Here is a 23,530-nt window from a genome sequence, read left to right as displayed (position 1 = left end):
AGATGGTGTGCACATTGCGGGGTCGGGGCAAGATGGCGGTGCCCATGGCGGCACACGTGGCCGAAGGGGGACAAGATGGCGGCGCCCATTGGTCGCACATGGACCCGGGAGGAGAAGATGGCGGCTCCCGTTGTGCGTCTGGCGTGGGGGAGGGGGCGATGGCGGGCGCGATCGCAGCGACTGCGCGGGCCTGGCACACAGCCGCGAAGTGGCCCTTTTTACTGCAGGCTTTACAAACTGCAGTGCGGGCCGGGCAGTGTTGGCGGCGGTGCTTCTGCTGACCGCAAAAGTAGCAGCCGGGACCCCCGAGGTGCGCGGATCGGCGTGCGGCGCAGGTGTATTGGGAAGGCAGGGCCCCGGCTGAGGAGGTCGTCGGCGGGGTCCAGGAGGGGTAGGAAGGAGTAGAAGGGTGGGCAGTGTGGCGGGAGGGGTACGATTGTACATTACGGGATGCGACCGTTATGGAGAGCGGCAAGGTTTTCGTCTTCGCCAGTTCGAGCGTGGCCCATTCCAGTAATCGATGTCGGACGCAATCCCTCACGAAGGCATCGCGCACGAGGAGATTCACGTGTTCGGCGGCCGTAACGGCCTGACAGTCACAGTCCCGGACGAGTGGAATTAGGGCCCGCCAAAAGTCTTCAATGGACTCACCAGGTAGTTGTGAGCGGGTGGCAAGTACATGCCTGAAGAAGAGCGTGTTCGCGTTCTGCGCGTAATGTTCCTTAAGGAGTTCCATTGCTTTTGTGTAATTCGTGGCGTCTTGGATCAACGGGAACATGCTGGAGCTCAGTCTGGAGTACAGGGCGTTTATGTTCTGAGCCTCCGTTGGCTTGGTGTCCACAGCCTTGATGTAGGCCTCAAAACATGCTAGCCAGTGAGTAAAGTCATTTCTGGCGTCAGGCGAGTGCGGATCCAGCTGCAGGCGATCGGGCTTAATTCTGATACCATTCTGTGGAAAATATGACTGTAATAAATTGATGCATGATCAATTGCACAAAGACTAAAGTTGGGTACAACTGTGGCTTTATTACAGTCAGATGCGTGCCCTCCTGCTGCAGCTGGCGAAATGGCAGGGCACTGGAGGTCATGCATATTTCTACAGTTCTCCGTGGGCGGAGCCAGCCGGCGGGAGCTACCGGTGAACCTGTAGTGCAGGTCCTACCTTACATCTCCTATTACAGTGGTTCACCACAATGGGTGAGCTCCATTGGCTGCAACCCACTTCAATTATGCCATTTTTAAGCATACTCTCAATCTCTCTGTTAACATGTGCCAATTTTAAAGGATTAAGTCTATATGGATGTTGTTTGATAGGAACAGCATTACCCACATCTACATCATGTATAGCCATTTTAGTACTTCCCAATTTACCTCTCCACACTTGCCCATGTGATATCAATAACTCTTTCAGGTCAGCTTGTTTTTCCTCTGGAAGGTAACTTAACAATTCATTCCAATTTCCAATTTAATTTGAGGTATGTCAAATTCACAGTCATCTGGATTTGGTTCGTCACTTTGAGTTAGAATCATTAAAACCTCCTTTTTCTCTCCTTCCCTTTCAAAGTATCTTTTAAGCATATTCACATGACACACTCGGTGAGTCTTCCTTCTATCTGGTGTTTTTATCACATTCACCTCATTTAATTTGCTTTCAATCTGATACAGTCCACAAAACCTAGCTTTTAAAGGCTCACCTACCACTGGTAACAACACTAAAACTTTATCTCCACTGGCAAAACTACGAACTTTGGATTTCTTGTCCGCTACCCATTTCATCACATTTTGTGCAACTTGCAAATGTTGTCTCGCCAATTCACCTGCTCTATTTATTCGTTCCCTAACATTTGACACACAATCCAATAGTGTAATTTCCGATTTCTCACCCACCAATTTTTCCTTAATCAATTTAAGTGGTCCTCTTACCTCATGACCAAAAATGAGTTCAAAAGGACTAAATTTGGTAGACTCATTAGGTGCATCCCTAATTGCAAACAATACGAATGGAATTCCTTTATCACAATCCTCTGGATAATCTTGACAATACGCCCTCAACATTGTCTTTAATGTCTAATGCCACCTTTCTAACGCTCCCTGCGATTCTGGATGGTACGCAGTTGATTTAAATTGTTTTATTCCTAAGCTATCCATAACTTCTTTGAATAACCTTGAGGTAAAATTTGATTCTTGATCCGATTGTATTTCTGTGGGTAGTCCATATCTAGTAAAGAATTGAAGTAACTCCTCCACAATCCTTCTAGCTGTAATATTACGTACTGGAATGGCCTCTGGAAGCCTCGTAGACACATCCATTATAGTCAAAAGATATTGATTTCCACTTGTTGTTTTTGGAAGCGGTCCTACGCAATCAATTAGGACCCTCGTAAAAGGTTCCTCAAATGCTGGAATGGGTATTAAGGGCGCTGGTTTTATCACTGCTTGAGGTTTCCCTATCACTTGACATGTGTGACAAAATTTAACTACATCTTTATGTAATCCAGGCCAATAAAAATGTTTCTGGATTTTAGCTTGAGTTTTCCTTATTCCCAAATGACCTCCCGCTGGTACCTCATGTGCAACTCGCAACACCTCCTTTCTATACCATACCAGCAATACTATTTGATGAACTTCTGCCCACTTTTCATCAGGTCTCCATTTTTTCAACAAGACATCACTTTTACGGTAAGAACACTCTGGTATACTCTCAGATTCCTCTTCCGTATATGCTTTCTGATATATCCGTTTTATGTCTAAATTTTTCTGTTGTAACTCCGCCAATTTTCCTGAACTAAAAATATCCGCCTCATGCTCCACCTATTCTTGTTCTTTTTCAACCATCTGATCAAAAATCATTTCTGATAATTGCACTTCAACTTCATCTTAGCTCTTTGATTTCTCCTCTTGTCTTAACCTGTGACTTTGCGACCATGTTACTACACAATCTGGAAAAATCCCAGGATATTCGTCCTTCAACACTTCAGTTGTCTGATTTTCCACTGGCTTATCAACCATAGTAGGCATCACTCCCACCTGCAATCCAGCTATATCATTACCCAAGATAAACTGTATTCCTGGACAAGATAGTTTCTCTATTACTCCTACTACCACTTCATCACTCTTCACTGGACTTTCCAAACTTACCTTATATAATGGAACGCTACTCCTCTCACCCTGAATTCCACATATCACCATCTTTTCTGGCAATATTCTTCCCAAACTACATAATTCCTCATCTCTTACCATTAAAGATTGACTACCCCCTGTATCTCTTAAAATTGTGACTTCTTTACCTGCTCCTCCTGATACACATGAGTAAACTTTACCCACACAAGTAAATTCTTTAAAGACAATTATTTCTTGAACAGGCTGTACAATAATTTGCACCTCCTTCGTTTCCCTTGGGCTTTCCTTTACCATTCTAACAAACCCCACTGTCTTATCCTGTTTTATCACATCAGCCTTCCCAGTGCTTTTCTTCAACCACCAACACTGTGACTTTACATTGCCTAGTTTATTACAGTGAAAACATTTGAAAGTTTTCATTTATTTTCCACCCTCCTGGATTTCATTTTTAATCTGAGGTACACTCTCTTTATTGTCTCCCATCAGATCACCTTTACCGTTACCACTTGAGTATTTCTCATGTCCCCAGTTTCTACCCCTCACCGGCTGTAACTGATGTCGGAACCCAATCCTTGATTTATGAACTAATTCATAATCATCTGCCATTTCTGCTGCTAATCTCGCAGTTTTAACCCTCTGCTCTTCCACATGAGTTCTCACTACATCAGGAATTGAATTTTTAAACTCCTCCAAAGGTATAATTTCTCTGAGAGCTTCATACGTTTGGTCTATTTTCAAAGCCCTTATCCACCTATCAAAATTACTCTGTTTGAGCCTTTCAAACTCCATGTGTGTTTGACCAAATTCTTTCCTTAAATTTCTGAACCTTTGTCTATAAGCTTCAGGCACTAGCTCATATGCACTTAAGATGGATTTCTTCACCTCAAATGTTCCAGATACCTCCTCTGGTAATGATGCAAACACGTCACTAGCCCTACCTACCAGCTTTGTTTGAATCATTAATACCCAGATGTCCTGTGGCCATTGCATTTGTTTAGCTACCTTCTCAAATGAGATGAAATGAAAAAGGCTTCTACCTCCTTCTCGTCAAACCTTGGCAATGCTTGGACATATTTAAATGGATCCCCACCATGTCTTCGACTATGACGCTCTGTCTCATTATCCTCATCCATCGCCTCCAACTGTACGTGTCCCTTTGCGTCTGCCAATTTTAACAGATTTTCATGTTTCAGAGCCATTTTCCGAAGTTCAAACTCTCTCTCTTTTTCACTTTGCTCTCTAACTCTTTATTTCTGTCTTCTCTTTCCTTTTCTTTTACCTCTCTGTCTCTATCTCTTTCTTTTTCTCTCATTGCATATTCAAGCCGCTTTAATATTTTTTCATGTTCAAGTTGCTTTAATTCGTTTTCATGTTCAAAAAAAAATTGCTTAATCTGCAACTGGCGCTTTGCCATTTCTAATGAGTCAAATTCTATCTCAGGCAACTTTAAATGCTTAACCACTGCCATAATTACCTCATCTTTTCGCATTTTGTCAGGTAATGTTAACTGCAATGTTTTTGCCAGACCCAACAGTCTGCGTTTAATTTCCGTCCATAAGGTATCATGTGTTATCACGTGTTACCGCGTCCAACCCCAAAAACCTCTGAGCCTCCGAAAGAGCCATTGTTCCCAACACTCTCCCCACTTAAACTAAAATACCACACCGGAAAAACAACAAATCTTCACTGTCTTTAAGTTCACAAAAGCCAATCCAATAGATAGGCTTTTATCCCGGACGAGCCCCCAATTGTTATGGGCAAGGTGTTTTCAGAACCCCAAAACGTATCATGGAGTTCAACCAACCTCTCCCTTTAATGGATTGTTGCTTTTGAAGCACACGGCTTGTTCCCCAGGTGTGATATTACAATTATGGACCCGTGATTTTTAACACAAAACAATGTTTATTCCATGAACTCAACTTAACCTGTTAAATAAACCTTGAATCCCTTAACACCCCTTACTTCAAAGATATCCTGAAAATAATATAATACTAAATAATCCCTCAAAATGTACCGCTCTCTGTCTCTTGGTGTCAGGCCGCAGCATAATCCTGCACTCACGAGTCGGGATGTCATATATGCTAGGCTGGAGATCCTCCAATCCGAAGAACACATCCGTGTCTGTGTCGGATTCTTCACTGTAGAACAAATCTCGTTGAGGTTTGGATTTAGTACTGGGGTCGCCATCTCCAAGGATGAAATCATCGTCTGAGTCGTAGTCTTCTAGGACCAGATCATCACGCTTTGTGTCGGAGCTGGCATTGGGCTTGCGATGTCCAAAGAAGAATTCAAGGTCTGAGTCATAGTCTTCAAGGACTGTATCATCTCTTGGGGCGGTGCTAACTGCTTGTTGCAGGGTCGTGCGGAGGTTACTTTCAGCTACTGGTCGAATTTCAGGCATTGTGACTTCCGGTTGCGGCTATGCCTTGGTAGGTCGCACGGTCGGCAGCTCCCACCGATAACGGACTTTTGGGCCCTTTTAAGGAGCTCCAGTGGCATTTGGACGACGATTCCCGGTGTGGGAAGGAAACAGTGAGGGTCCCCAGCACTGAATGGAGTGGACCAGGAGCGGAGCGGTCAAAAAGTGGCTTTAGAGAAGAGAGGAGAACGGGCGCGAAAAAACAAGATGGCGGCGGGCGGGGATCAGGCAGCGTGGGCCCAGTGGTCTTGGGAGCAGCAGGAGTTTTTGAGAAGCTGCTTTGCGGACATGAAGGCGGAGATGTTGCCCCCTATGAAGGCGTCGATCAAAAGGTTGGTGGAGACCCAGAAGATGCAGGGGACGGCGATTAAGGAGGTGCAGCAGAAGGCCTCTGAGAATGAGGACGAGATTCTGGACCTGGCGGTCAGAATGGAAGCGCACGAGGCGATGCACAAAAAATGGCAGGAGAAACTGGAGGACCTGGAGAATAGGTCGAGGAGGCAGAACCTGCGGATTCTGGGTCTCCCTGAAGGCGCGGAAGGGTCGGATGCTAGGGTGCATGTGGCCATGATGCTGAGTACGCTGATGGGCGCCGGGGCCTTCCCGAAGCCCCTGGAGCTGGATGGGGCACACACAGTCCTGGCCAGGAGGCCAAGGGCAAACGAGCCGCTGAGGGCTATGGTGGTAAGGTTCCACCGCTTCACCGACAGGGAGAGTGTCCTGCGATGGGCGAAGAAGGAGCGGAGCAGCAGGTGGGAGAACACTGAGATCCGGATTTACCAGGACTGGAGTGCAGAGCTGGCCAAGAAGCGGGCAGGATTCAATCAGGCCAAGGCGATCCTCCACGGGAAGGGGGTGAGGTTCGGGCTGTTACAGCCGGCGAGGCTGTGGGTCACATACCAGGACTGACACCACTATTTTGATACGCCGGATGAGGCGTGGACTTTCATCCAAAATGAGAAGTTGGACTTGAATTAATGGTTTGCAGTATGTTATGAGGATTGTGGGTGAGGGAGATGGGGCGATGTTTCGGTGGGGTTTTTCCCCCACGTTTTCTTGGGTCTGGGTGGCCCCGTGGCCTGGGGCCCTCGGGGATTGGGGCGAGGTCACAGTTCGGAGGAGCTGCGTGACAGGGGGTGGGTTCGGTCCAGGCAGGGAGCCTGGCTTATTCCCGCAAAATGGTGGGGACGCTACCCGAAGCGGGGGGCGGTACTGTGTTCGATGTCCGCATTGGTTTATATGGGGTGTAGGGGGGTGGAACTCTCTTTACCCCACTTAGGTGGGGGGGGGGGGGGGGGCTGGAGATTTGGATGGCGAGGCCAAAGGGGGATTGGAGGCAGAGTCGGGAGTGGCCGGGGTCAGCATGAGTCAGCTGACTTCCGGGAGTGCAATGGGGGGGAGGTTTAAGCAGTTGCTTGGCCGGGGGAGGGGGGATTTGCGGGGGGGGGGGGGGAACTGGGTTGCTGCTGTGCTGATTGAGGGGGAATCGATGGTAAGAGGGAGAGTTGGGGCGGGGAGCCTCCGCCTGGGGGACTGGAGGGCGCGGGAGGCGCGGGCAGGTGGCTGGCCTAAAAAAGAGATGGCTAGTTGGGGGGGGGGGCCCAATCTGGCTGATCACATGGAATGTGAGAGGCCTGAATGGGCCGGTCAAGAGGGCCCGGGTGTTCTTGCACTTAAAGGGGCTGAAGGCAGTCGTAGCCATGCTACAGGAAACACACCTGAAGATCGCGGATCAAACCAGGCTGAGGAAGGGATGGATGGGACAGGTTTTTCACTCCGGGCTGGATGCGAAGAACAGGGGGGTTGCAATTTTGGTGAGCAAGTGGTGGCATTTGAGGCGGTGGGTATTGTGGCGGATAAGGGGGGTCATTATGTTATGGTGAGTGGCAGGCTGCAGGGGGCCCGGGTGGTGCTAGTGAATGTGTATGCTCCGAATTGGGATGATGCGGGGTTCATGAAGTGGATGCTGAGTCGGATTCCAGATCGGGAGTCATGTAGTTTGGTAATGGGGGGGGAGACTTGAATACGGTCCTGGACCCGACTCTGGATTGGTCTAGGTTGAGATTGGGTAAGCGGCCGGCAGCGACCAAGGTCTTGAGGGGGTTCATGGACCAGATGGGGGAGTGGATCCGTGGAGATATGCCAGGCCAAAGGCGAAGGAGTTTTCCTTATTCTCCCATGTACACGAGGCTTACTCGCGGATAGAGTTTTTCGTACTAAGCAGGGTGCTGATCTCGAGGGTGGAGGGGACGGAGTATTCGGCCATTTGCAATCTCGGACCATGTCCCACACTGGATGGAGCTGGGGGTGGGGGAGGAGAGAAGCCAACGCCCGCTGTGGCGAATGGACATGGGACTACTGGCGGATGAGGAGGTCTGTGGGCTGATCCGGAGGTGCATTCAGATATGTGGAGGCCAATGATAATGGGGAGGTGGCGGTGATTGTGGTCTGGCAGGGCGCTGAAAGCAGTGGTCAGGGGAGAGTTAATCTCAATCAGGGCCCACAGGGGGAAGAGGGAGAGGATGGAGAGGGAGAGATTGGTGGGGGAGATACTGAGGGTAGATAGGAGGTATGCGGAATCACCCGAGGAGGGGCTGCTGAAGGAGCGCTGGAGCCTCCAAACGGAGTTTGACTTGCTAACCATGGGGAAGGCTGAGGCCCAGTTGAGGAAGGTACAGGGAGCAGTGTATGAGTATGGGGAGAAGGCAAGTCGGATGCTGACGCATCAGCTGCGGAAGAGGGAGGCGGCTAGGGAGATTGGGGGAATTAGAGATGGGGGGGGGAACACGGTGCGGAGTCCAGCTAAAGTAAACGAGGTCTTTAAGGACTTCTATGGTAAACTGTATGAGTCAGAACCCCCAGAGGGTGGGGAGGGGATGTGGCAGTTCCCCGGAGTGTGGGGAGGGGATGAGGACCAACTGAGGTTCCCAAAGGTGGAGGAAGGGTGGATAGAGGGATTGGGGGCCCCGATTGAGATGGAGGAACCAATTAAGGGGTTGGGGAGTATGCAGGCGGGCAAGGCCCCGGGGCAGGATGGGTTTCCCGTACAGTTCTATAGGAAATTCTCGGAGCTGTTGGGCCCGCTGTTGTTGAGAACCTTTAACGAGGCTAAGGAAAAGGATATCCTTCCCCCGACGATGTCGCAGGCTCTGATCTCGCTTATCCTCAAGCGTGATAAGGACCAGCTGCAATGCGGCTCCTATAGGCCGATTCCACTCCTTAATGTGGATGCCAAGCTGTTGGCCAAGATCTTGGCCACTAGGATTGAGGATTGTGTCCGGGAGTGATTTATGAGGATCAGACGGGGTTTGTGAAGGGCAGGCAGCTGAATACGAATGTGCGGAGGCTCCTGAATGTGATCGTGATGCCCTCAGGGGCGGGGGGGGACACAGAAGTGGTAGTAGCAATGGACGCAGAGAAGGCCTTCGATCGGGTGTAGTGGGAGTACCTGTGGGAAGTGTTAGGCAGATTTGGATTTGGGGAGGAATTCATAGGGTGGGTCAAATTGTTGTACCAGGCCCCGGTAGTGAGTGTGTCGACGAACCGGCTGCGATCAGGGTACTTTAGGTTATATCATGGAACGAGGCAGTGGTGCCCTTTGTCCCCCCTGCTGTTTGCCTTGGCGATTGAGCCGCTGGCCATGGCGTTGAGGGAGTCCAGAAACTGGGGGTGGTTCGGGCGGGGGAGGAGCACCATGTTTCACTGTATGCGGATGACCTGCTACTGTATATTGCGGATCCGGTGGAGGGGATGGGGGAGGTCATGCAGATTCTTAGGGATTTTGGAGAATTTTCGGGATACAAGCTAAACGTGGGAAAAAGCGAGCTTTTTGTGGTGCATGCGAGGGGCCAGGAAGAGAGGTTGGGGGAGCTACCGCTCAAGATGGTGGAGAGGAGATTTCGGTACTTGGGCATCCAGGTGGCCAAGAGCCGGGGGGTCTTGCACAAGCTCAACTTAGCGCGGCTGGTGGGTCAGATGGAGGAGGACTTTAGGAGGTGGGACATGTTGCCACTCTCCCTGGCGGGCAGGGTGTAGTCCGTAAAGATGACGGTTCTCCCTAGGTTCTGTTCGTGTTCCAGTGCCTGTCCATTCTCATCCCCAAGTCCTTTGGGGCTGGTTTAGCACACTGGGCTAGATCGCTGGCTTTTAAAACAGACCAAGGCAAGCCAGCAGCATGGTTCAATTCCCGTACCAGCCTCCCTGAACAAGCGCCGGAATGTGGTGACTAGGGGCTTTTCACAGTAACTTCATTTGAAGCCTACTTGTGACAATAAGCGATTTTCATTTCATTTTTCAAGCAGGTAAATAGGAGTATCACTGGATTTGTGTGGGCAAATAAGACCCCGCGGGTTAAGAGGCTGTTTCTGGAGCACGGTTGGGGTGGGGGTTGGCGCTGCCGAACCTGTGCAGCTCTGGGCAGCGAATGTGTCGATGATTCGGATATGGGGAATGGAGGGAGAGGGGGCGGCTTGGAAAGTGTTGGAGGCGCCGTCCTGTATAGATACTAGTTTGGGGGCACTGGTGATGGCACCGTTGCCGCTTCCGCCGATGCGGTATCCCACGAGCCAGGTGGTGGCGGCGACACTGAGGATTTGGAGGCAGTGGAGATGGCATAGGGGGGAGGCGGGGGCCTCAGTTTGGACCCTGATACAGAACAACCACAGGTTCGTTCCAGGTAGGATAGACGGTGGGTTCCTAGGCTGGCACAGGGTGCGAATCAGAAGGATGGGGTTTTGTTTATTGATGGGACTTTTGGCAGTATGAGGGCGCTGGAGGAGAAATTTGGGCTACCCCTGGGGAACACCTTTATGTACATGCAGGTTCGGGCATTTGTGAAAAAACAGGTGGGGGAATATCCGCTGCTGCCTGCCCGGAGGATACAGGACAGGGTGGTCTCGGGGGTGTGGGTGGGGGATGGCAAAGTATCAGACATATACCAGGAGCTGCAGGAGGCGGAGGAGGCCTCGGTGGAAGAACTGAAGGGCAAGTGGGAGGAGGAGCTGGATGAGGGCCTGTGGGCTGACGCCCTGGGCAAGGTCAATTCCTCCTCATTTTGCGCCAGGCCTTCAGTTTAAAGTGGTGCACCGGGCGCATATGACAAGGGTGTGAATGAGTAAGTTTTTTTGGGTAGAGGACAGGTGCGTGAGATGTTCAGGGAACCCAGCAAACCACGCCCATATGTTCTGGGCATGCCCGGCACTTACAGAATTTTGGAAAGGCTTCGCAAAGGCTATGTCCGAGGTCTTGGACACTCGGGTGAAACCGAGCTGGGGGATAGCGATATTTGGGGTATCGGACGATCCGGGAGTGCAGGAGTCGAAAGAGGCCGGAGTCCTGGCCTTTGCCTCCTTGGTAGCCCGGAGAAGGCTCTTGTTAATGTGGAGGGACGCGAAGCCCCCAAGCGTGGAGACTTGGGTCAATGACATGGCGGGGTTTCTCAGTTGGAGAAGATAAAGTTTGCCTTGCGAGGGTCCTTGCAGGGGTTCTCCAGGCAGTGGCAACCGTTCCTTGATTTTCTCGCGGAACGTTAGATGGAGGTCAATAGCAGCAACCCAGGGGCTGGGGGGGGATTTAATTTTATTTGTAAGGGGCGGATGCCCTACTTTGCTTTTGTTTATTAAATTCTTAGTTGGTTAGGGGGTTAAGTTGTTTTGTTGGCACAGTGTTTTGCCTTCTTTGCATTATATTTTCTATTGTAGTGTTTTGTAAAAAATTCTGAAAAAATCTTGAATAAAAACATTAAAAAAAAAATTTCAGTCATTGTGCTGTCATTCCAGGTGAAAGAATCTGGTTTTGAGGCTTAAAATTTTTTTTTTCCTTGTTTTGGGACATTTCCCCTTTAAGTGGGCGTGGTCCGGGGCCTCTGACGTCACGACGCTTGTGACCTGCGGCGTATGCAGCGATTGCGCATGCGCACATCGCTGTTCCTTTACTTTGCGCACTTCTCTCAATGCACGGTAGCATTGTGGATAGCACAATTGCTTCACAGCTCCAGGGTCCCAGGTTCGATTCCGGCTTGGGTCACTGACTGTGCGGAGTCTGCACGTCCTCTCCATGTCTGCGTGGGTTTCCTCCGGGTGCTCCGGTTTCCTCCCACAGTCCAAAGATGTGCGGGTTAGGTGAATTGGCCAATGATAAATTGCCCTTAATGTCCAAATTGCCCTTGGTGTTGGGTGAAGGTGTTGAGTTTGGGTAGGGTGCTCTTTCCAAGAGCCGGTGCAGACTCAAAGGGCCGAATGGCCTCCTTCTGCACTGTAAATTCAATGATAATCTATGATTAATCTAGGACAAAGGTTCGGCACAACATCGTGGGCTGAAGGGCCTGTTCTGTGCTGTATTTTCTATGTTCTATGTTCTATGTTCTAACTGCGCATGTGCGGTACCTTTTCCAAGATTGCCGCCGATCAAAATTGTCGTTCGTTTCTCCGGGACCTCAGCCTCGTGGTGAGTACTGGCGTCTCTCTTACCGTTTTCTGTTGGTTTGTTTGTGATTTCCTCGCAGTATTGTTCGAATTTGTCCAGGACTGCCTGGAAGTCACTCCTCTTTTGCCCTTTGAAGAACTTGAATGTTTTGAAGATTTCTTCTGCTCTGGCACCCGCGATGGTGAGCAGAAGTCTGTCTTTTCAGCATTGACCACGTCTTGTAGGTCGGCTGCTACCAGGAAGATCTCAAACCTTTGCCTGAATGCCTGCCAGTTTGCATTGAGATTGCCGTGGCACCTGAGCTGCTGTGGAACTGGAATCTCGATCATCTTGCCAGGGTGTTGTTGCTGGTTGTCACTGTTTGCTGAGTTGTAACTATATGGATTTAAACAGCCACTCCTGAGTACCATGTTTTGTTATGCTCTTGACATAGCATAAGCTGCTTCCTTGATGTGCACTCTGACAAAGGAAGGTTCAGACTTGGAGATAGCTTTAACACGTTTATTAAACTATTAACAATTCTCCTACTTGGATTCGACGCTACTGTTAATCCTGCTATAGCTACTCAGACTGACTAACCAGTCTGCTACAATCCACGTGGTGGATGTGATGTTCAATCAACCCTGTGTCTGTACTCACTGAGTGTCTCCACTGGAAAGAGGAAGATCATGTGTGCTGTGTCCTTATATGTCGGTTGGTGTAATGCCCTCCTGTGGTAGTGTCACCTCTATGTGTAACGTGAATGCCCATTGGTCATGTCCTATCTTACTGACCTATTGGTTGAAAGTCTGTGTGCCATGTCTCTGGTGCTCCCTCTAGTGTCTAGCTAGTCTACTTGTATTTACATTAATGCCGTGTGTATTTGCAGTGATGCACATCACCACAGGGATCATCCAACATGGCTGTCAACTGTGTTTATGCCATGTGGATTGTGGTGGTATGTATTAGGGGTCATGTGGGACTGTGAAGCCGTGATGCTATTGGCTATCCGGGTCCTGGTTGGCTGCTGACTCCTGGCTCCGCCCTGAAGGCGGAGTATAAGAACCCGAGCTTCTCCCCGCCGCTTCATTCTGTTGCTGAACTGCTGGGGACAAGTCTCGCTTAATAAAGCCTGAATCGACTTCATCACTTCTCGTCTCTCTCGTAAGTCATTGTGCGCTACAATTTATTAAGCGAGCTTAAAAGACTATGGAGCTCCGGATCGCCCCGGAATGCCTGCGGATCAGCCCCCACGCAGTGAATTGGCAGCAGTATTTAAACACTGGCAAGCATGTTTTGAAGGCTACCTCCGAACGGCCCCCGGCCGGATCACAGAAGACCAGAAAATGCAGGTCCTGCATTCAAGGGTAAGCCCGGAAATTTACCCTCTCATAGAAGACGCAGAGGATTTCCCGACAGCGCTCTCATTACTGAAGAGCATCTACGTTCGGCCCGTTAACCAGGTCTACGCGTGCCACCAACTCGCGACGAGACGGCAAAGTCCCGGAGAATCGCTAGAAGAATTCTACGCCGCACTGCTAATTTTGGGACGGGGCTGCAGCTGCCCGCCGGTGAATGCGATCGAACACACGGACATGCTAATTCGCCATGCTTTTGTGGCAGGTATGAACTCTCCCCAAATCCGCCAAAGACTTTTAGAGAGAGAGTCGCTAGGACTCTCAGAGGCACGGGCCCTTGCAGCTTCCCTAGATGTGGCCTCGCAAAACGCCCGCGCCTACGGCCCCGACCGCGCGGCAGCCGCTTGGGCTCCGTGGACCCCCGTCGCGACAAACCCCCCCCCCCTCCCCTCGCAGGCTTGCGCGGTTAAAATGCCAGACCATCCCGGGGGGGCCCGCTGCTATTTCTGCGGGCAAGCGAAACACCCCCGGCAGCGCCGCCCGGCCCGTGCAGCTATTTGTAAAAGCTGCGGCAAGAAGGGCCATTACGCGGCAGTGTGCCGGTCCCGGGGGGTCGCCGCAATCCCCGGAGAAGAACGAGCCCAGCATATCCCAAACGCTCCCCAGCGCCCCACGTGAGACCCGCGGGGGCCGCCATTTTGGGTCCCGGGCACCACGAGGGGAGGATAGGCGCCGCCATCATGTGACCCCCAGCCACGTGCGATTCATGGGGGCGACCGTTTTGTCCACCCCGACCACGTGCGATCCATGGGGGTGACCATTTTGTCCACCCCCGGCCGCGTGCGATCCATGGACGCCGCCATCTTGGTTGACAACGAAGGACCCCAGCATCGACGGCTCCACGGGGTCCGAAGAAGACGCCGCGACACTACTACCACGACTGGCTTCGGTGACACTGGATCAATCGCGGCCCCGGACGCTCCAGACGACGACAACAACGGTGCTGGTCAACGGATACGAGACGCCATGCCTGATCGACTCCGGGAGCACTGAAAGTTTTATTCGCCCAAACACGGTAAGACGCTGTTTTCTGACCATCCATCCAAGCACGCAAAAGATTTCCCTAGCTGCAGGATCCCACTCCGTAGAGATCAAAGGGTTCTGCATCGCGAACCTAACGGTGCAAGGGAGGGAGTTTAAGAACTACAGGCTCTACGTCCTTCCCCAACTCTGCGCGCCCACATTACTGGGATTAGATTTCCAGTGTAACCTGCAGAGCCTAAAATTTCAATTCGGCGGCCCAATACCCCCACTCACTATCTGCGGCCTCGCAACTCTCAAGGTTGAACCGCCGTCCTTGTTTGCAAACCTCACCCCGGATTGCAAACCCGTCGCCACTAGGAGCAGACGGTACAGCGCCCAGGACCGGATATTTATTCGGTCTGAAGTCCAGCGGTTGCTGAAGGAAGGCATAATCCAGGCCAGCAATAGTCCCTGGAGAGCCCAGGTGGTAGTAGTAAAGACCGGGGAGAAGCAAAGAATGGTCGTAGACTATAGTCAGACCATCAACAGGTACACACAGCTAGATGCGTACCCTCTCCCCCGCATATCCGACATGGTAAATCGGATTGCCCAGTATAAGGTTTTCTCCACCGTGGACCTCAAGTCCGCCTACCACCAGCTCCCCATCCACCCAGGTGACCGCAAGTACACAGCCTTCGAGGCAGACGGGCGTCTATACCACTTCCTAAGGGTCCCATTTGGTGTCACAAACGGGGTCTCAGTCTTCCAACGGGAGATGGACCGAATGGTTGACCAGCACGGGTTGCAGGCCACGTTCCCGTATCTCGACAATGTAACCATCTGCGGCCACGATCAGCAGGACCATGACGCCAACCTCCCAAAATTCCTCCAGACCGCTAACGCCCTGAACCTCACATACAACGAGGAAAAGTGCGTTTTTAGCACAAACCGGTTGGCCATCCTGGGATACATAGTGCGCAATGGGATAATAGGCCCCGACCCCGAACGCATGCGCCCCCTTATGGAATTTCCCCTCCCCCACTGCCCCAAAGCCCTGAAACGTTGCCTGGGTTTCTTTTCATATTACGCCCAGTGGGTCCCCCAGTATGCAGACAAGGCCCACCCGCTAATACAGTCCACTACCTTCCCCCTGTCGACAGAGGCTCGCCAGGCCTTCAGCCGCATCAAAGCGGATATTGCAAAGGACACGATGCGCGCCATTGATGAGTCCCTCCCCTTCCAGGTCGAGAGCGACGCATCCGACGTAGCTCTGGCGGCCACCCATAACCAAGCGGGCAGACCTGTGGCCTTTTTCTCCCGGACCCTCCACGCCTCAGAAATCCGCCACTCCTCAGTGGAAAAGGAAGCCCAAGCCATAGTGGAAGCTGTGCGACATTGGAGGCATTACCTGGCCGGCAGGAGATTCACTCTCCTCACCGACCAACGGTCGGTAGCCTTCATGTTCGATAATGCATAGCGGGGCAAAATTAAAAATGACAAAATCTTAAGGTGGAGGATCGAGCTCTCCACCTTCAACTATGAGATCTTGTACCGTCCCGGAAAGCTGAACGAGCCGTCCGATGCCCTGTCCCGCGGCACATGTGCCAACGCACAGGTAGACCGCCTCCAAACCCTCCACGAGGACCTCTGCCACCCGGGGGTCACTCGATTCTACCATTTCATAAAGTCCCGCAACCTCCCCTACTCTGTGGAGGAGGTCCGTACAGTCACCAGGAACTGCCACATCTGCGCAGAGTGCAAACCGCACTTTTTCAGGCCGGATAGAGCGCACCTGATCAAGGCTTCCCGCCCCTTTGAACGCCTCAGTTTGGATTTCAAAGGGCCCTTCCCCTCCACTGACCGCAACGCATACTTCCTGAATGTGGTGGACGAGTACTCTCGTTTCCCTTTCGCCATCCCCTGCCCCGACATGACAGCGGCCACAGTCATTAAAGCCCTTGGCACCATATTCACACTGTTCAGTTGCCCCGCGTATATCCATAGCGACAGGGGGTCCTCCTTCATGAGTGACGAGCTGCGCCAGTTCCTGCTCAGCAAGGGCATAGCCTCGAGCAGGACGACCAGCTACAACCCCCGGGGGAACGGGCAAGTAGAGAGGGAGAACGGCACGGTCTGGAAGACCGTCCTGCTGGCCCTACGGTCCAGGGATCTCCCAGTTTCCCGGTGGCAGGAGGTCCTCCTGGATGCTCTCCACTCCATCCGGTCGCTGCTGTGTACCACCACTAACCAAACGCCTCATGAGCGCCTCCTTGTCTTCCCCAGGAGGTCCTCCTCCGGAACGTCGCTGCCGACCTGGCTGGCGGCCCCAGGACCCATCTTGCTCCGGAAACATGTGCGGGCGCACAAATCGGACCCGTTGGTCGAGAGGTTTAACATTCTCCACGCGAACCCGCAGTACGCCTACGTGGCGTACCCCAACGGCCAACAGGACACGGTCTCCCTGCGGGACCTGGCGCCCGCCGGCAACACACACACCCCCCCCGACACCGAACATCCCCTTCCTGCCACCGGCGCACCCCGCGACCGCCCCCTTCCCGGGGGGGATCGGTCCTCCCCCCGTGCCTGCCCAGGAGTGAAACAGGAACAAACACCGAAACGCTCCCGGAGACGACAACGCCTGAACAAGCACCTGCACCACCACCGGTGCTGAGGCGATCGACGAGGAAGACCAGACCACCCGCTCGACTCGTGGCATCCGCGTGACACCAAGAATGTTGTTGTATTGTAACAAAAAAAAATTTTTTTCTTGCTAATATTGTAAATAGTTTTCACAAACTTGTACATAGCCCAGTGTAGGGCTAAAACTGTAGTAACATGTCCGAAATTTTCCTTCCAGGGCCAGCCTTGTAAACCCCTACCACCATGCGAACCACCACCCCGCCGGGTTCCTTTTTAACAAGGGGTGAATGTGGTGGTATGTATTAGGGCTCATGTGAAGCCGTGATGCTATTGGCTGACAGATCCCGGGTCCTGGTTGGCTGCTGACTCCTGGCTTCGCCCTGAAGGCGGAGTATAAGAACCCGAGCTTCTCCCCGCCGCTTCATTCTGTTGCTGAACTGCTGGGGACAAGTCTCGCTTAATAAAGCCTGAATCGACTTCATCACTTCTCGTCTCTCTCGTAAGTCATTGTGCGCTACATGGATGAGACCCTGGACTCTGGGGTTCCCTTTGTTTCGTGACCCTTCAAAGTGGCTGCTCATGTTCCAATCTTGTTCCATCTTTCCGAACTTGACCTGCTGAAGCCAGTTTAGAGCCCCCCCATTGCTGTGTTCTCCCATGGTCTCGATTCCCCCTTCTATTCACCTCTCTGCCCCACCCATCCCCTTGCCCTGGCAAGAAGCTCTCTCCCTGCTGGGAGATGCGCTACGACCCCCGTCTCTCTCATGCTTCTGGCACTAGCTTTCCCCGCTAGTGTGGTGGACCCCCCTCCCGGGGTTGATCTGAACCACCCCTCCGCCCATTCTGTTCATGTCCTCTCTGCCTCCTCCTCACCCTCCCTGCGCTTTACTGCCCTCGACCCTTCCTTCTTATTAGCTAGTTCCCTTACTCATAGTGAGGCAGTGCAGTCCTGTGCAAAATTGTCCATTTCAAGTGCTTTTTCTCTCAGCATCTTCCTCACCGCTGCCTTGTTTATCTAGTCCTTTCGTACGGACGAACTCATCTGCCTCTGGCAGGGTAGTAAATTAGTGCTCTTAGTTCTGGTACATCACCCAGAGCCTGGCTGGGAATAACATCCCAAATTTAACATTGTTTTTGTACCGGACTGACTTCGCCAGGTCCGTCCCATGTCTTGGTATATCCTTACCTTGGCCAGGATTCTACGACCCCCCTGGCGGGTTGGCGAATCCCCTGGGGGAGGCGCAAATTCAATCCCCGCCGCCCCGACACCGGCTGCCCTATTCTCCGACGCCGGTTTTCTGGTGGCGGTGGGATTCCCACCACGCCGGTCGGGGGCCATTGACAACAGCCCCCATGCGATTCTCCTGGTCCCATGGGCCGAGTGGCCGTCCAGTTTTGGCCAGTCCCGCTGCGTGAATTACTCACCTCACGCACGGCGGGACCTGGCAGGTGAGTATGCGGGGGCGGTCCTCGAGGGTCGCGGGGGGATTCGTGGGGGCACTTCATTCATCCGCGCCGGGCCTGTGTAGGGCTCCGCCATATTGCCCAGGGGCTGGAGCGGAGAAGAGAAACCCCGCGCATGCGCGGAAATACGCCGGCCGTACCATACATGCGCGAACTCGTGCCGTCCCTTCGGCGCCAGCTGGAGCGGCACCAACCCCTCCGGCGTCAACAGCCCCCAAAAGTAAGGAGAATTCCTTACTTTCGGGAGCTGTTGACGCCGGAGTGGTTGGCGCTGGTTTTCCTGCCGGTGTGGGGACATAGTCCCTGGAAGGGAGGATCCCGGCCCTTGTGTCCCTCCCAACTGCTTGCTATCGTCTGCTGGGCTTTTGGCCCAGCGCAGGATCCTCTCCTGATCCTATGCAGCTTGGCTGTTATCGCCATCGGCTGCTCCCCAGCTTTGGGCTTTGGTTGGACGACGTGTGGGCCCTGTCGATTTCCGGCAGCTTGGGGAAGCTGTTTCTTCCAACCAGGTAGCCTAGCATCTAGGCAATGTAGTCGGTTGGGCCTCTACCCTTGGTTCCCTCTGGCAGGCCCTCTATTCGAATGTTTTGTCACCTGGATTTGTTCAATTGGTTCTCAACCTTCCCTTTACGCTCCCCTGGTTACCACCAACCTCTTTACCTCTGCCTCCAGGGTGACAATCCGGTCGCTCTTGTCAGTCAATGCCTTTTTGAGTTCATGTATCTTTTTCCCTTAGGCTTCCAGCCACCTTCCCATGTTGTCGAGCGCCGTCTGCGTGGTGGCCAGCGCCTCCACCACCTTGACTGCCGTTTGAATCTCTGCCTTAATCTCGTCCTCCATTGCGGTTAGTTTCTTAGTTAGGAATGTCTTCCAACCATCTCCTGGTGGGGGGGGTGCAGGGAGAGCCCGCTGTCCGGGTCGCCGGTCTCCCTCTTTTGAGAGTGGCCGGGTACCTCTCGCCTCGTGGGTCTGCTGACCTGCTTGTTCGCTGCTCCAGCCTTTTTCAGCTGTTTCTGACTTCCCTGGGGCTTCGCGAGCTACTGCTCCCTGGCATTGTTTTCCTCTATGTTGTCTTTGTGGATGAGGGGATGAATGAGTCCGGTTTTCTGGGCTAAATTCATCAAAGAGTGCCTATTTTGTTGTTTTTTTGGAGGAGAGCCAACTGATGTGCGATTGCTGAGTCAGCGGAAGTCTTATTGAATGTGGTTTGACATATATTTTTATTACTGCTTGTGATATGCTCTGAAAATATGAGGTTGAGAGGTGACTTGACGGGAATCTGTGGTTTGGGCCTTCATCAACTAAATGTTTTATTGGACCTGAAAGTTTTGCAAGGAACTAAATGGTCAAAACGTAAACTGCAGGGCAGCAAGGTGGCGCAGTGGTTAGCACTGCTGCCTCCCGGCACCGAGGTCCCAGGTTCGATCCCGGCTCTGGGTTGGTGTCCGTGTGGAGTTTGCACATTCTCCCGTGTTTGCGTGGGATTCGCCCCCACAACCCAAAAGGTGTGCAGGGTAGGTGGATTGGCCACGCTAAATTGCCCCTTAATTGGAAAGAATGAATTGGGCACTCTAAATCTTTTTTTAAAGTAAACTGCAGCAGAAATCTAGCAGGGTGCGAAAATCAATGGCTTTCTGCTTAAGAAATACAATTCTAAAAGGCACAGAACACAATAGTGCCTTGAATCCTGGACAAGGCCAGTTGGTGCCAAGGCCACTATGTTCTCCTTGCTTTGGCCAGACACTAGTATTAACATATCAACTTGCTGATAAGGGTCAGTGTGAGAAAAAACAGATGCGTCTGGAATCATGAGACACTGCCCTGGTTCGGGCTGCAGATGTGTGCAAGATACCTTTTACAACTGGCCTGTTCAAATAATAGGAAGCTGATGGTTAAGGCAAAGACAGGCATTATAGGAAACATACTGTAAATATATACGTGCACAATCTAACCACTTTTGTCATACTAAATCCAGAGTTTGGAAGTAATTTTGTTTTACTTTAGTGTGTTTGGAGGTCAGTTTGCTACAGGAGGCAGAGTTCCTCATGTCCCTCTTTTCTGGACCTCGGCCTCCTTCAGTAGATCTTCTCAGCCACTACTGAGGGAGCTGAGTGGTCTGTAAACTCTGGTGGAAGAGTGGCTCCCGGCTGGTTCTGTTTGCCTTTTGCAAAGACTTATTCTGTGCGCTTCTCTCATTTTTTCTCCTGCTCCTGTTCTGCCTCCATTAAAATGATTTATTTGAAAATTCCCATGTTTGCCTTGTCTATTTGTCTTATTGTTTTGGATACTGTTGTCAAATCCCCCCTTCTATCTCCCTGGTTTGAGAGAAAACAGTCCTAATTGCTCCAGCTTTTCCTTGTTCCAAGTAAATCTGTATTGCATCCCCCGCAATTAGATCTCGCGAGGCGCAACTGCCGTTGGAAAACCTGGTCGAGGCCTATCCTGGCATTTACAGGCAGCGTCCTGCTCCGATTCCAGCATGACGCATCTGTAGATTGCACCCAATATTTAAAAAAAAAAAAATTAGAGTACCCAATTCATTTTTTCCAATTAAGCGTGGCCAATCCACCGACCCTGCACATCTTTTGGGTTGTGGGGGCGAAACCCACGCAAAAACGGGGAGAATGTGAAAACTCCACACGGACAGTGACCCAGAGCCGGGATTGGAACCTGGGACCTCGGTGCCGTGAGACAGCAATGCTAACCACTGTGCCGCCAGATCACACCCAATATGTCCTCTTCTGTTTGTGTATAGCATTGCTGCCTCACATTGCCAGGGACCCGGGTTCAGTTCTGGCCTTGGGCGACTGCACGTTCTCCCCGTGTCTGCATGGGTTTCCTCCGGCTGCTCCGGTTTGCTCCCACAGTCCAAAGATGTGCAGGTTAGGTGGATTGGCCATGATCACACAGGGTTACAGAGATAGGGCGGTGCAGGGGGCCAACGTAGAGTGCTCTTTTGAGGGTCAGTGCAGACTCGATGGGCTGAATGAGCTTCTTTTGCACTGTAGGGATTATATGGAAACATCAAAACCCCATGCATGTTGCAATTTTTTTAAAATCTGTCCGTTCACTCTGAGAAATTTGTGCCTTTCACACAAAGATTGCTTTGCTGCTCCACCACATTGACAAATTCACTATTTATGAGATATTTTCATTCCTTATTTTTGTTCTGTGCTAAAAAATCCCGTATGAAAACTCAGACTGCCATCATTACGAGTAAAAATTGGTTTCTTGCCTTTGAAAAGTTGGTGGGGTGGGGGGGAAGTGAATTACCCTGAGGATTCTCTATTGGCCGACTGAAACTTTGGCAGATAAGCTGAGGAAATGCCAGAGAAACTTCTTCATTTTCAGTTCATCTAAACATTGGAACCGAGAGTTATCCACAATTTGTTACTTGATTTGTGAGATGTAATACTTTTTTTCTTGAATTGAACAAATGCGTCTTAAATTTGGTTTCACCAAACTGTCTGCTGAATCATTCCCATCTTCTTTGTAGTCTTCAATGGTGGACGAAATGAAATCCTGGTGTATGTCCAAGCTCCAAAATCTTGAGCTCAAGCTGTCCGGAGAACTGCGGTCCAAATCCGCAACCCCTGCTGGTGAGAACATGCCAGAAACTTTGAGCATTGATACCATCCAAAGCATCAGAGAGCAGCGAACTTCCGAAGCATGTACTGCTGCACAGCAAGCTGGAGAACCAACACCACAGCCCTACATCAATCTACACTGTAGTTTGGCAGAAGAATCGGGAGGTGCCAAAGTCCAGTCCACAGATGAGATGTCAGGCAGACAGTACTTTGTCGTTCAGCAGGATGCTCCATCAGGTACAGAGTTACACCCTGAAATGCAGCGCATATGAAGCAGCTAAAACAAGTCTTCATCCTTCACTGGTAATATGAGAATTTTAAGTAAAATCAAGGCATGGGTAATAAAAATGGTTAAAAAGCATCAATCATACAGAGGTTACAAGTAGCATTTGGCACAAGTTATGATAAACCCTCCCAGCATGGGTTTTTACTCCTCTGAGAACAACCCGCCTGCAGTAGTTGAAGTAACAGTTGATCATCCGTGTTAAAATGTTCCCATAGCTCCTAAAATCTGCTTCCTAAACCACTCAGTGAAGGTTTGTGAACGAAAGAGAAATGGTAAAGTTATGATCAGATGACGTTGGGAGGTTCTTTTACACTTAACTGGTAGGTTCTCAAAATCATGCAAGAATTAATTTTTCAAATGCTTGTTAAGTGAGAGACGGGCGACCATAAGTGTTTACGAACTACTGAGTCATTAAGATATTCTGACCTTCAATGATTGAATCATATAGGCAAATGGACTCTAACTGATACAACCAAATCTCAGTGAATGAAACTGACTGAGTAGGCAACTGCCAGAGTGTGTTGTTGTTGGAATTGCTCTTTGAATGGTGGGGGAAGGGAGCAAGTATAGTTACAAAAACTGTCCAGGAATTTGAGCAGCGCCCTGGCTGTGGGCCGAGTAGGTGAGGTGTCTGCCTAGCACTGTAATCCTGTCAAATTCACATCCAAAATTGTGGGGCCAGGATCATTTACATAACTTGAGTATTGCTGTAAAAAGACATTCTGTTGAAGCTTTTCGTCTTTCACACATCGGGACAATCACAAGAACACCGATGTCAGGGAAACAACATCTTTATATTGTATGAGAAGAGGGTACTGATTGGTTGGCAAGTGGACTCCGATTGGTAGAGGCATTGTCATGGAGAATGCACCAGTTAATAATAACCGACAGTTAACAGTTTGAAGGTTTAAACCAGGCAGCCTGCCTCCGAGTTGGCGTGATATGCACTGCAAAATGATCTGATCAGGGTCGCCATTATCCCACACCCTATTTCAACTTCGAGCTTGCATAGTGAGCAAATGGCTTGGTCCCTATTTACAATGTTGCTGATAAGACCAATCCTAGAGTGTATGGAACTGTATGAATCCCAATGCATGTATTGACCAGTGAAGGTAGGCCTGTGGTAGACCGTGGTAGAGAACCCCTTGGCACATTTCTTGTTGCTCTCTTTGGTTGGCTCTGAATATGGCGGTCAATATGGTCACCTTCCTTAATTCTAATTACGTTTGCT

General features: G+C 51.0%; 1 protein-coding gene across 4 annotated transcripts in view; it reads left to right on the top strand.

Annotated features, from left to right (window-relative positions):
* ankrd6b (ankyrin repeat domain 6b) overlaps positions 1 to 23,530 on the top strand; it is a 334,311-nt gene that overhangs the window by 305,970 nt on the left and 4,811 nt on the right. For all 4 annotated transcript variants that reach the window (XM_072499767.1, XM_072499764.1, XM_072499765.1 and 1 more), the window contains one exon: positions 21,923 to 22,250. In XM_072499767.1, the coding sequence (XP_072355868.1) occupies positions 21,923 to 22,250 (328 nt within the window). The remainder of the gene's footprint in view (positions 1 to 21,922; positions 22,251 to 23,530) is intronic.

This window comes from Scyliorhinus torazame, chromosome 4, assembly GCF_047496885.1.
Source record: "Scyliorhinus torazame isolate Kashiwa2021f chromosome 4, sScyTor2.1, whole genome shotgun sequence".
Lineage (NCBI taxonomy): Eukaryota > Metazoa > Chordata > Chondrichthyes > Carcharhiniformes > Scyliorhinidae > Scyliorhinus > Scyliorhinus torazame.
This window is presented reverse-complemented; position numbering and strand designations above follow the sequence as displayed.